We start from the raw sequence: 13,486 nt of genomic DNA, 5'->3' as shown, positions 1-13,486 counted from the left end.
GGGGGAGGGCTGGGGGCCGCTCACCAGATTTGGATCTTCCATGGGCAGTGCCAGAGGCGATTGTGAGAGACTGCGGCTTGATGGGGTCTCCTGGGACAGTATAGCTGCCAGCACTGGGCACCTGGATGTAAGGCCCTACTGCAGCCACCCTGCCAGGTGTGCCCAGCGGAGACTGCGGCGAAGATGTGCCATTCACACGGCTCAGCTACCGAGGAAGAAAAAGGATGAAGCCTCAGTGACAAGAAATCCTCAGTGGAGTGTGAGAGCCTGTCGACTCACACCTGCATTCTCCCTCACAATACTCCTCGGCCTCCAGGATCAGTGTCCAGACAGGCTAAGACTCTAAAGGGTCTGGGTGAAACCTGAAGGCTGACAGACATGTAGAGAAATGCTCAGGAGAACACCCAGGCCAGAACACTGCACACCCAGCTCAGCCATGGGCGAGCTATGCTACCCTGTTTTCCTCCACTTTGATCTCCTGTCCACACAGTAACCCAGACTGGTCACAGTGATAAAGCCTGGAACCCCGTGAGGCGCTGCATATTGGCCATGAGTCTTCTGAATCAGCTCAACTGTCTTCCCTGAGAACCCCAGCTGCCCACACCCGTCATGTGTCTGCCCCTCAGGAGGGGCCCACAGAATTCCAGACCAAGCAGTGGCGACAGGGAGCACCCTTGCATGGGAGGGCTGATTTCATACAGGTCCAAACAATTGAGACTCTGAGAAAAGGAACTTGATTCTGGTGGTTTATAGTGGCTCACGGGGAATTTATGCTTTATCAACTGAGGCAGGTAGGGAAATGAAATGCCTTTTGAGAAAAAATGTGTCACTTAGGAAGGACCCACTATTAGTGGTGAAGGTATAAACACTTTCCTCACACACCTGTATTTTTTTCCCATAGAGGCGCTCCCGGAGCTCACTGATGCGCTTGTCCATCACGGCCACCTCGATGTTACGCTTATTTAACAGCTCCTTCTGCTGCTGCAGCTTTGAATTCTGCTCCTGGTTAAGCTGATTACGGATCTGCAAAACAGTAAATGAAACTATGATGTCCATAAGCTAAATGGCTAAATTGTCTGGGAGATTAAAAACAAAACAAACTAGAGATATTGTCACCTGTGCCCTAATCGTTTTATAGAATAAAACACATGAAACCAGAATAGACTGATGGAACCATCAAAATGACAGGTGCCAGCAAGGTTGCAGATGTGTATCTAGGTCTGTATAACATCTTCATCTTGCAGACCCTTAAGCATAAGCACATACAGACAGCATAAGGGCACTAGACAGGAGGTAACATGTGGTGAAAAAATACCTCTACATTACAGTCCAAAAAAATTAAAAAAAATGCTTAATATACCATATTTAAATTTTTTTTCCCTGTATCATTCATTTGTTGCTTGGAATTGAACGAAGGGCGTCTTCAGCCATCTCCCCAGTCCTAGTATCAAAAAAGTTTTAAAACAACAACATACTGGGCCCGGAGAGATAGCACAGCGGCGTTTGCCTTGCAAGCAGCCGATCCAGGACCAAAGGTGGTTGGTTCGAATCCCGGTGTCCCATATGGTCCCCCGTGCCTGCCAGGAGCTATTTCTGAGCAGACAGCCAGGAGTAACCCCTGAGCACTGCCGGGTGTGACCTAAAAACCAAAAAAAAAAAAAAAAAAAACTCCCCCCAAAAAAACAACAACATCCTGGGGCCAGGATTGTGGTTCAGAGGGTCAGAGAAGAGATTCATGGTGTTCTGGGTTTGATTCCTGCACAGACCCAGGGCTCTAGGGAGAGACCCCAACTACTGCCAGGTACAGTCCAAGAATGAAAGAAAAACAAAATCCAACTCAAAACTATATTCTAGGGCCCAGAGAAATAGCACAGCAGTAGGGCGGATCCAGATTATATTCTTGAAATCCCATATGGTCCTCCGAGCCTGCCAGGAGCGATTTCTCAGTGCAGAGCCAGGAGTAACCCCTGAACGCTGCTGGATGTGGTTCAAAACACAAAACAAAACAAAACAAAACAAAAACAAACTATATTCTAAACTTCATCACATTCCTACCCCCCAAAATCCTTTAAAATCCTGCATGTTTAGGGCCGGGCGGTGGCGCTGGAGGTAAGGTGCCTGCCTTACAAGCGCTAGCCAAGGAACGGACAGCGGTTCGATCCCCCGGCGTCCCATATGGTTCCCCCAAGCCAGGGGCGATTTCTGAGCACATAGCCAGGAGTAACCCCTGAGCGTCAAACGGGTGTGGCCAAAAACCAAAAAAAAAAAAAAAAAAAAATCCTGCATGTTTAATCATTGCTTAAATGAACAAAGCACAGATTTCTATTTCTAGGCATTTATAAAGGATTTAGCAGAACAAGTGACTTTGTTTGATTCTCTAGTTATATTATATCACAAAATGGTGTATTTTCTAGCACATGCTAACAAGACTGTAAACTTTGTCTTGGCCATATGACCTCTGAGGGATGCTAGCCAGTTTGCCCCAATCCCAGCAGTTGTCTCCGCTTTACTGTGGAACAGCTAAGCAGGCCTGAGGAGGTGAGAAATCAGAGTAGGGTGTGAGTTAGAGTCCCAGGCAGGCTGTTCCTTGGAAGACCAGCCCAGGCTGGGAACACAGAGAAGCAGTTCCCTTACCTGGAACAGGACCTATCGGCACCCAAGTTTGAGCCGCCAAAATGGTAGAAATAAAGGGGTGTGGCCCAAACTAGATCAGAACTGAACCAGATAGGGGATGGAGTGACAATACAGTTTGCTTTCCATGTTCCCAGCCCAGGTTCAATTCCTGGCATCCAATAGGGTCTTCTGACCAAAATCAGAAAAGATCGGTGAGCACAGAACCAGGAGTCAGTCCTGTGCATTGCAGGGTATGATCTAAACAAAAAACAACCGCCCTCCCCAAAGAACTGAACAAGAGGATGGGAGAACAGGGATGCTAGAGCATACTCCTTGTAAGTGTGAGGTCTTGGGTTCTGTTCCCAGAATGCAAAAGAATTGAAAAAAAAATTAAGCAAGAGGCATCAATTTGGTAAAAACAAAGTTTACATAGAGGTTTTATTTACTTACTTATTGGGGAGGTAACCCTTCTCAGACCCCAAGACGCTGTTGCTCAGGGGCCACACTGGAGGGTATTAAACCTGGGTCAGCACATATAAGGCAAGTGCCTTAACTACTGTACTACCTCTCAGGTCCTCCAAAGTCTTTAAATACCATCTAAACTGGATTCTCCAAATGTTTATGATGCTGCTTATTAAATTCTGTATTAAATGCTCCATGTAAAAGAAGTCAGTGACATAACTATTTAGTACCTGATTTTATTGACTGGAATTTTCATGATAGGTAAATCCAGATAGAGAGAAAGCAGATGTGTTTGACTGAATGCTAAGAGATTGTGGGGTGGGGTGGGCCCGGAGAGATAGCATAGCGCTGCTTGGTGTTTGCCTTGCAAGCAGCCGATCCAGGACCAAAGGTGGTTGGTTCGAATCCCGTTGTCCCATATGGTCCCCCGTGCCTGCCAGGAGCTATTTCTGAGCAGACAGCCAGGAGTAACCCCTGACTGTGTGGGCCCCCCCGCAAAAAAAAAAAAAAAAAAGAAAAAGAAAAAAAAGAGATTGTGGGGTGATGGCTTAAAAATAAAATTATTTTGGGAGTAATAAAATAACCTAAGATCAACAGTTCTGGTGGATGTGAAGATTTCTTTGTGGGGGGGAACCTACTTAATTTTACACTTTAAATGAGTAGATTATAATGGCCTGTGAATTATATTTTCAAAGGCTTCTAAAATTCTTTTATACTAAAATTCTTTTGTACTAAAGGAATGTTGTAACGGTATTACTGTTCAACTAGAACCTGTTCACTATGTCTGGTTCCTGAGGCTCCTGGTGCGTGCTGGGAGAAAGTACAGAGCCGGACCCAGAAGACCAGTTCAGACTGATTACCTGCAGCTCCTGGTATAGTCGCTTCAACTCCACAGCTGCAGGACCCGTAAGTTTGCCATTGTAAGGCTGTAGCCCATTCAGTTTCCCTTTTTTCAGGTCTTCCAGTTGCTGACTGAGCTGATCAACCCTTAGAATGGCGGTCTGCACCTCCTGCTTCTTCTCCTGAAACATGGCGCTGAACCTTTCTATTTCAGCAGCTACAATCCCCATAAACAAAGAAAAGAAATTACTTTGTTGATAGTATTTGTGTTTGGTGACATTTTTTGTAATTACTCTACCTTTAGCTCAATTCTTTTTTTTTTTTTTTTTTTTTTTTTGGTTTTTGGGCCACACCCGTTTGATGCTCAGGGGTTACTCCTGGCTATGTGCTCAGAAATCGCCCCTGGCTTGGGGGAACCATATGGGACGCCGGGGGATCGAACCGCGGTCCTTCCTTGGCTAGCGCTTGCAAGGCAGACACCTTACCTCCAGCGCCACCTACCCGGCCCCCCTTTAGCTCAATTCTAACATCACCTTGAAGAGGAAAACATGATATGTACAATCCAAAATACACATCCTTGGGGTGGGAGAGATAGCATGGAGGTGGGGTGTTTGCTTTGCATGCAGAAGGACGTTGGTTCGAATCCCGGCATCCTATATGGTCCCCCGTGCCTGCCAGGAGTGATTTCTGAGCATAGAGCCAGGAGTAACCCCTGAGCACTGCCAGGTGTCACCCCCCCCAAAAAAAAAAAACCAAAACCAAAATACACATTCTTTTTTTTTTTTTTTTTTTTTTTTTTTTTTTTTGGTTTTTGGGCCACACCCGGCGATGCTCAGGGGTTACTCCTGGCTGTCTGCTCAGAAATAGCTCCTGGCAGGCACGGGGGACCATATGGGACACCGGGATTTGAACCAACCACCTTTGGTCCTGGATCGGCTGCTTGCAAGGCAAACGCCGCTGTGCTATCTCTCCGGGCCCCAAAATACACATTCTTATGTGCTTGACAACAATTCATGCAGTCCAGCAATTCTTTTATTTTATTTTTTATTTTTTATTTTTTTATTTTTTTTTTTTTTATTTTTTTATTTTTTTTTGGTTTTTGGGCCACACCCTGTGACGCTCAGGGGTTACTCCTGGCTATGCGCTCAGAAGTTGCTCCTGGCTTCTTGGGGGACCATATGGGACGCCGGGGGATCGAACTGCGGTCCATCCTAGGCTAGCGCAGGCAAGGCAGGCACCTTACCTCCAGCGCCACCGCCCGGCCCCCTATTTTTTATTTTTTTTTTTTGGTTTTTGGGCCGCACCCAGCAGTGTTCAGGGGTTATACTCCTGCTCTGTGCTCAGAAATTGATCCTGGCAGGCTCTGGGGGCCATATGGGATGCCGGGAATCAAACCTGAGTTAGTCTTGTGTTGGCTGAGTGCAAGGCAAATAACCTGCATTGTGCTATCGTCTGGCTAAGCAGACCAGCAATTCTTTTTTATTTTTGGGGGGGGGGGTGTGACACCCGGCAGCACTCACAGGTGTTACCCCTGACTCTACACTCAGAAATCGCTCCTGGCAGGCTCGGGGAACCATATGGGATGCCGGGAGTTGAACCACCATCCTCCCACATACAAGGCAAATGGCCTACCTCATCTGTAACGATCAGGCTTTAATTAAGCCAATTCGTTCGAAAACTAGTTTGGTCAAAGTCCATGGATAACAGGTTTTCCAAAGCAAGAGTTAAATGAAATAATAATTAGTAAGAGAGTCCATACAAAAACCTAAGCGAACATTTGTATCAATTATCCTAATAATCCAGCTATCACAGAAGATATTCCCTGAAAAGACTGACAATGAGTTGATGCTAAAGCGCCCCACTAGTAGCCTTCCTGGCTGCTGTCCCCAACGGAGAGATGGTCTCCCTGCTGCACCCCCACGGCTGCAAGGGGTCTCATGGGCTGACCTCAGCCAGCCCAAGTTTCCCTGGCAGAAAAAGAAGAGAGCAGAACATCGTCAATGCTCTCCAATTGAAGCCTTAACTCTACAGACTGAGAGTGGAAGCGGAATTGCCCTCCTTGGTGTGTATGTGGGGGCTGCATGGGAATGGGGTACATACATAAATTGCCATTCATAATTTTGCTGTAGTCTACTTGTCCTCTCATGGCACGAATTTTCTTTAGCTTGTTTTCCTGGGCCTCAACTCGTTCTTTCAGTTTCTGGAGCTTTTCATTTTCCGAAACAGACTGTTGCTGACGGCGCTCCTGTTGCTTTAGAAAGTGTAAACGCTGCTCCTGATAAAAAAGGGAAATGGTTGAGCTTGAAAACTGAAACCTACTGGGGCACGAGTCAGACCATCAGGGCCTTTGCGGAGGAAGGTGGGCCAAAAGTGCCATGTCCAGTTAGTGGGAGCCAGGCTTCCTGCTAAGAGAAACTCTCCCCACAGCCAGGCACAGCACAGCGGGTAGTGCCTTCTTTGCAAGTGGATCTATGACCCCATTTTGATCCATGCCGCTGACTCCATTTCCTTTTGTTTTTTGTTGCTGTTGTTGGTTTTTCGTTTTTGGGACACACCTGGCAGTGCTCAGGGCTTACTTCTGACTCCAAACTCAGGGTGAACCAGGATTCACTCATGATTTACAAGTGGGCCACTCCCAATGATGGCTGGGACCTTGCGGTGTGAGTGAACCTGGGGCTTCAGCCCTTTGCGCCACTTCCTGGTTCTTAAGCAGCAGTAGTCTCAGATCATTATTTGTAAGGAGAGGAACAAAGAAGACGGAGCACTATTACAGCAGGGAGGCACTGGTGGTACATGTGGCTGATGAGTTTGATCTCCCGCCTCCCATATGGTGCCCTGACCACCACCAGGAGTAATTCTGAGTGTCCCAGAACCAAACCAACAAATCTCTCACAGAGAAATAATGTTCTCATGTTCTCTTTCCAGGGCTGATTGGACTGTGTATATCTGAGGTCAGGTTTGCTCTTCTGCCTGGCTTCAAGAAGCTACAATACACTCTCGGAGGGAAGAGCAAAGGTGCTGTGCTAACAGTTGGGTCTCACTGTCCCACTTCCAGGTATCAACCACGGATACATGAACTCCACCCTCCAATGATGGCTGAAAACGGGTGTCTCCACATCCGCTTCTCTGACTCACCTTGGCGACCAGCATCTGCTGCTGATTCTCGATCTGCTGCTGCTGCCGGGCTGCCATATCTTGGAGCTCTGAGAGAGTAAGTTCAACCCGAGGATTCCCAACCTGTGGGGAAGGGTACACACAGCTAACTCGACATCTGGACAGCCCCGTCGGCCTCCCTGCCCCTCCCTCATCCAGCTCAACCAGCTCGGAGCCCTTTACTTCCACTCATCCTTTTGCCTTCAATTAGTTTTGTCTTTTGTGGGATTGAACCTAGGCCTCACAGGACAGGGTAAGTAAGCACTCTACAGCTGAGCCCCATTTCCTGGTGTTTTGTTTTCAGACCAAACCCAATGGTGCTCAGGGTTGCTGGCTCTGCATTCTGGAATCATTCTTGGTGGTGCTTGGGGGACAAGATGGGAAGCTGGGAATTGAACTCAGATTCGGTACGTTCAAGACAATCACCCTCCCCACTCTACTATTGCTCTGACCCCAGGCCCACAATGTGTGTGTGTGTGTGTGTGTGTGTGTGTGTGTGTGTTTGTGTGTGTGTTGGTTTTGGGCCACAGTAGACAGCAGTGCGCAGGGGTTACTCCTAGTTATACACTCAGTTAATACACTCAAGAATATATATATATGTTTTTGGGTCACACCCTGCAGCGCTCAGAGTTACTCCTGGCAGGGACCATATGGGATGCCAGGATTTGAACCACTGTCCATCCTGGATCAGCTGCTTGCAAGGCAAAAGCCCTACCACTGTGCTATCTCTCTGCCCCCTAGCCCATATATATATATATTTTTTTTGTGGTTTTTGGGCCACACCCGGTGATGCTCAGGGGTTACTCCTGGCTATGCGCTCAGAAGTCGCTCCTGGCTTGGGGGACCATATGGGACGCCGGGGGATCGAACCGCGGTCCGTCCAAGGCTAGTGCAGGCAAGGCAGGCACCTTACCTCTAGCGCCACCGCCCGGCCCCCCCTAGCCCATATTTATTTTGGGGGGGGGTGTCATACCTGGCGGTGCTCAGGGGTGTTACTCCTGGCTCTGCGCTCAGAAAACGCTCCAGGCAGGCTCGGGGGACCATATAGGATGCCGCGACTAGAATCACCGTCTGTCCTGTGTTGGCCATGTTTAAGGCAAACACCCTACAACTGTGCTATCACTCTGGCCCTCTAACCCCAATTTTGTTTGTTTGTTTGTTTTCATTTTTTTGGTCACACCCGGCAGCGCTCAGGGGTTACTCCTGGCTCTACACTCAGAAATTTCTCTTGGCAGGCACGAGGGACTATATGGGATGCCGGGATTCGAATCACCGTCCTTCTGCATGCAAGGCAAATGCCCTACTGACATGCTATCTCTCCGGCCCAAGCCCAATATATTTTAAAAATGATTGTTGAACTATATCCAATGGCTCTGAACTCAGGAATTACTCCTGTATGCTCAGGGGACCATATGGATGAGCCAGGAATTGAACTTGGATTGGCATGTGCAAGGCAAAGGCCTTACCTGCTGTGCCCCTCAACCCCACTCTGAACAATGATTCTAAGTTTCTCTTTCCAGCTCCATTCTCCCCACATCAAACAGAGTTCAAGCACATTATTGGCTTTAAAGATGGAACAACAGTGGCTGAAAGCACAGTGGAGAGGGTGTTTACCTTGCCTGCAACTGACCTGTGTTTGATCCTGGCATCCCATATGGTCCCTTGAAGCTCATCAGGAATGATTTCTGAGCACAGAGCCAGAAGTAACACTGAGCAATACTGAGTGTGGCCCAATAATAATATATATGATTTATTCAGTAGCCTTAACTGCTAACCTGTGAACCTGAAGAGGGAATATGGACCAAGACCTTCTCCTAACTAGGTACTGTCAAATGTTTAATTTTAGAAACTTCCATTTGAGAGCTTGTTTGGAGGTTCTAGCAGGGGAGTGCAGCTACTGGTATACCCTCGACCGAAGAACGGTCTGTCTCTATTTGGGGAAGGCCGTCCTCTTCGACCGAGCGCGCAGCTTCGGGAGGGACGAATGGGACACCGCCTAGCCAGCCAGATCAGCTGAATCAACCCTGGCGATCAATGGGGTGAAAGATGTCGCAGCCAGATCGCTCTCACATCTGAAACTTCCATTTGAAAAGACAAAAACACACACCTGTCAGGCCAATAAAATGTCTGAAATTCCTGCTTTACATCAATTAATAAAGTTGGCTGCCAATTTCCAACTATTTAGATGGGAAAGATGAAAAATCAGCAGAACAAAGAGTTAGTTTGTTTTTATCAACCATGCCTGGTTGTGCTAAGGGGTCACTTCTGAAGGCTTTGGGAGACCATCTGGGGTACCAGGATCAAACCTAGGTTAGTTGTGTGTAAGGCAAGTGCCCTACCAAGCATACTATCTAGGCCCAAGAAAGGGCTTTAGCACTTCTCTCTTCTTTTCTCTCTCTCTCTCTCTCTCTCTCTCTCTCTCTCTCTCTCTCTCTCTCTCTCTCTCTCTCTCTCTCACTTCTCTTCTTTTTTTCTCTCTCTCTCTCACTTCTCTTCTTTTTCTCTCTCTCTCTCTTCTCTCTTCTCTCTCTCTCTCCCTCTCTCTCTCTCTCTCTCTCTCTCTCTCTCTCTCTCTCTCTCTCTCTTCTCCCTCCCTCCCTCCCTCCCTCTCTCTCCCACACACACACACACACACACACACACACACACACATGGCAGCGTTCAGGGGTTACTCCTGGCTTTATGCTCGGAAATCGCTTCTGGTAGGCTCAGGGGACCATATGGGATGCCGGGATTCGAACCACCGACCTGCATGCAAGGCAAACGCCTTACCTCCATGCTATCTCTCTGGCCCCTAACTTCTTTTTTTCTATTATTTTTTTTTCTTCTTCCTTTTTTTTTTCTTTGTTTTTTTTTTTTTTTTCGGGTCATATCCGTTTGATGCTCAGGGGTTACTCCTGGCTAAGTGCTCAGAAACTGCCCTGGCTTGGGGGGACCATATGGGACGCCGGGAGATCAAACCACGGTCCTTCCTTGGCTAGCGCTTGCAAGGCAGAACCTTTCCTCCAGTGCCACCTCGCCAGACCCTTATTTTTTTCTTTTTTTGGTTTTTGGGCCATATCTGGGAGCACTCAAGGGTTATTCTGTACTCAGAAATTACTCTTGGTGGCATTCAGGAACCATATGGGGTGTTGGAAATTAAACTCAGGTCAGCTGCATGCAAGGCCCTCCGTCTGTGCTATCTCTGGCCCTGGCTTTTTAAAATTTTATTTAAAACGGTAAGAGTTGGAGAGAGAGATTCAGCAAAACACACACACACACACAACCCAATAAGTGTTGGGGCCAGAGAGATAGCACAGTGGGAGGACTTGCCTTGCAAGCGGCAGACCCAGGACCAACAGTGGTTCAAATCCTGGCATCCCATATGATCCCAGGTGCCTAGCCAGGAGAGATTTCTGGGCAGAGAGCCAGGAGTAGCCCCTGAGTGCTGCTAGGTGTGGCCCAAAAACAAAAAACAAACCACCACCAACAAAAAAACAGTAAGTGTTGCATTTGCTACTATACACCCTCTTTTGATGTATGTAAAAATATAAGCCACCCTAATTTGTAGGTCAAAAAATGCAATATTCAATACTTTAGTATATGTTCAGTTCATTATTCAATGTGAAAATGTTGCAAAAAGTTTTATCTTTTTTTATGGGGCCGGAGAGGTGACGCTAGAGGTGAGGTAAGCCTTGCAAGCGCTAGCCAAGGAAGGACCACAGTTAGATCCCCCGGCGTCCCATATGGTTCCCCCAAGCGAGGGGCAGTTTCTGAGTGCTTAGCCAGGAGTAACCCCTGAGCATCAAATGGGTGTGGCCCAAAAAACAAAAAAAATTTTTTTTATCTTTTTTTTGAGTTTTTTTTTTTTTTTTGTTGTTGTTTTTGTGCCATATCCAGTGGCACTAAGGGACCACTCCTGGCGTTGTGCTCAGAAATCGCTCCTGAAAAAAAAATTGCAGGCTTGGGAGACCATATGGGATGGCAAGAATCGAATCCAGATCCGTCCTGGGTTGGCTACTTGCAAGGCAAACACCCTATCACTGTGCTATCTCTCCGGCCCCTCTTTTTTGAGTTTTTTATTTTGTTTGTTTGTTTTTGGGTCACACCCGGTAGCACTCAGGGGTGCTTCTGGCTCTACTTCTGGCTCTATGCTCAGAAATCACTCCTGGCAGGCTCGGGGAACCATATGGGATGCTGGAATTCGAATCACCATCCTTCTGCATGCAAGGCAAAGGCCCTACATCCATTCTATTTCTCCGGCCCTTTTTTTTTTTTAAGCTACCAGTGCTACAGTCAGTGGTGCCTGGGCGACGTCCTCCTGAACTGACATGTGTACCGCACAAATACGCTAGATTCTCTAGGATGAGCGATGTCAGAAAGAGCATAGAGGCAGGGGAGGGAATCTAAAGGGTTGGAGCACACCTCACAGGCACAAGCCCAGGGTTTGGTGGCTGGACTTCGCAATCAGGCCCCTGAGTATCATGGGGAATAGAACTGAGAGCACAGCTGGGTGTGCTCGAACACAAGAAAGAAGTGGGGGTGATGGTAGTGTCTATCTGCCTTAGAGAAGCCGCCAGTGTTCCCAGAGTGAAGGGTCAGCTTAGCTTCTGCTTGTGACACAGGCCACGTGCTTCTTTACATTCTGCCAGTGTTCAAATGTTAATTATCATCTTTCAAAAGAAAATGTCAAATTCTCAGCAAAGATGATTCCAATGTAAATAGCATTTGATAATAAAAAGTAAGCCTTGGTAGGGGCTGGGGCAGTGGCACAAGTGGTAAGGCGTTTACCTTGCATGTGCCTAATCCAGGATGGACCGAGGTTCAATCCCTGGCGTCCTATATGGTCCCCCAAGCCAGGAGTGATTTCTTAGTGCATAGCCAGGAGTAACCCCTGAGCATCACCAGGTGTGGCCTAAAAGGTCCCCATCCCCCCCAAAAAAAGTAAGCCTTAAAATGGCAACAATTAAGCTACCAAATCTATACTATGATGAGATCTTTCATAAATAACCTAGTCCCTGACCTGTTAGATATGGAAAGGGATTTCATTTTCTAGCTTTCTCATTTGTACTAATTATTAGTATGAGTCATGACTGATCAAACTGTCTAATAGGCGAAGATGATGAAGCTCATGCAGAGAACAGGCCTAGCCTTTATGAGGCCCTACATTTGATTCCTGCTGCTGTAAACAAGGAAAACTGCTCACAAAACTGTCAAATTAAAATATTTAGGGCCGGGCCCAGAGAGATAGCACAGCGGCGTTTGCCTTGCAAGCAGCCGATCCAGGACCAAAGGTGGTTGGTTCGAATCCTGGTGTCCCATATGGTCCCCCGTGCCTGCCAGGAGCTATTTCTGAGCAGACAGCCAGGAGTAACCCCTGAGCAATGCCGGGTGTGGCCCAAAAACCAAAAAAAATTTAAAAATTAAAAAATAAAAAATAAGTATTTAGGGCCCGGAGAGATAGCGGCGTTTGACTTGCAAGCAGCTGATCTAGGACCAAAGGTGGTTGGTTCAAATCCCGGTGTCCCATATGGTCCCCCATGCCTGCCAGGTGCTATTTCTGAGCAGAGAGCCAGGAGTAACCCCTGAGCAATGCCAGGTGTGGCCCAAAAACAACAACAACAACAAAAAATTGAAAAATTAGAAATATTTTCTAAATATATATAAACATATCTTTTTCAAATATAAAATATTTGAAAAATTAACTCAGAATTAGACAGGGGCAGATGTGTCACAGTACTTGAGAGTTACTTGTGGTGGCACAGAGGGGACTTAAGGGGCTGCTAAGGTCTGAATCGAGGTAGGACACTGGGAGGCCAGTCTTTTTTTTGGGGGGGGGCCCACACCCGTTTAATATTCAGGGGTTATTCTTGGCTAAGTGCTGAGAAATTGCCCCTGGCTTAGGGGGACCATATGGGACGCCGGGGGATCGAACCGTGGTCCTTCCTTGGCTAGCGCTTGCAAGGCTGACACCTTACTTCTAGCGGAACCTCGCCGGCCCAACAGGAGGCCAGTGTCTTGATCCTGCACACCTCTTCAGCCTCAGAACTAGATACTTTAAATATTAAAAAACAGCCCCAGGCCCCAGGACTAAATTTAGATTTGTTTTACTTTTTTTTTTTTTTTTTTGGTTTTGGGGTCACACCTGGCAACGCTCAGGGGCAGGGGTTCCTCCTGGCTCTATGCTCAGTAATCACTCCTGGCAGGCTCGGGGGACCATATGGGATGCTGGGACTTGAACCACCGAACTTTTGCATGCAAGGCAAACGTCTTGCCTCCATGCTATCTCTCCGGCCCCTAAATTTAGATTTATTTTAAAAGTAACCACAGGGCCAAAGAAATAGTGCCTTGCATGCTGCTCCTCCAATCCAAAGCACAGCCGGAAGTAGCACAAACATTAAGCACATGGGGTCCAAGAAACCACTGGAAATGACGGAAT

At 47.3% G+C, this 13,486-nt stretch overlaps 1 protein-coding gene across 1 annotated transcript in view; it reads right to left on the bottom strand.

The window, feature by feature from the left end:
• Positions 1 to 13,486, bottom strand: part of PPP1R13B (protein phosphatase 1 regulatory subunit 13B) — a 103,371-nt gene that overhangs the window by 12,451 nt on the left and 77,434 nt on the right. The window contains exons 5-9 of the mRNA XM_049790328.1: positions 7,051 to 7,152; positions 6,016 to 6,190; positions 3,936 to 4,132; positions 883 to 1,023; positions 25 to 205 (exon numbers count right to left, since the gene is read on the bottom strand). Coding sequence (XP_049646285.1) covers positions 25 to 205; positions 883 to 1,023; positions 3,936 to 4,132; positions 6,016 to 6,190; positions 7,051 to 7,152 — 796 coding nt within the window. The remainder of the gene's footprint in view (positions 1 to 24; positions 206 to 882; positions 1,024 to 3,935; positions 4,133 to 6,015; positions 6,191 to 7,050; positions 7,153 to 13,486) is intronic.

Source organism: Suncus etruscus, chromosome 17 (genome assembly GCF_024139225.1).
Source record: "Suncus etruscus isolate mSunEtr1 chromosome 17, mSunEtr1.pri.cur, whole genome shotgun sequence".
Classification (NCBI taxonomy): domain Eukaryota; kingdom Metazoa; phylum Chordata; class Mammalia; order Eulipotyphla; family Soricidae; genus Suncus; species Suncus etruscus.
Note: the sequence above shows the minus strand (reverse complement) of the source record. Positions and strands in the feature narration are given on the sequence as shown.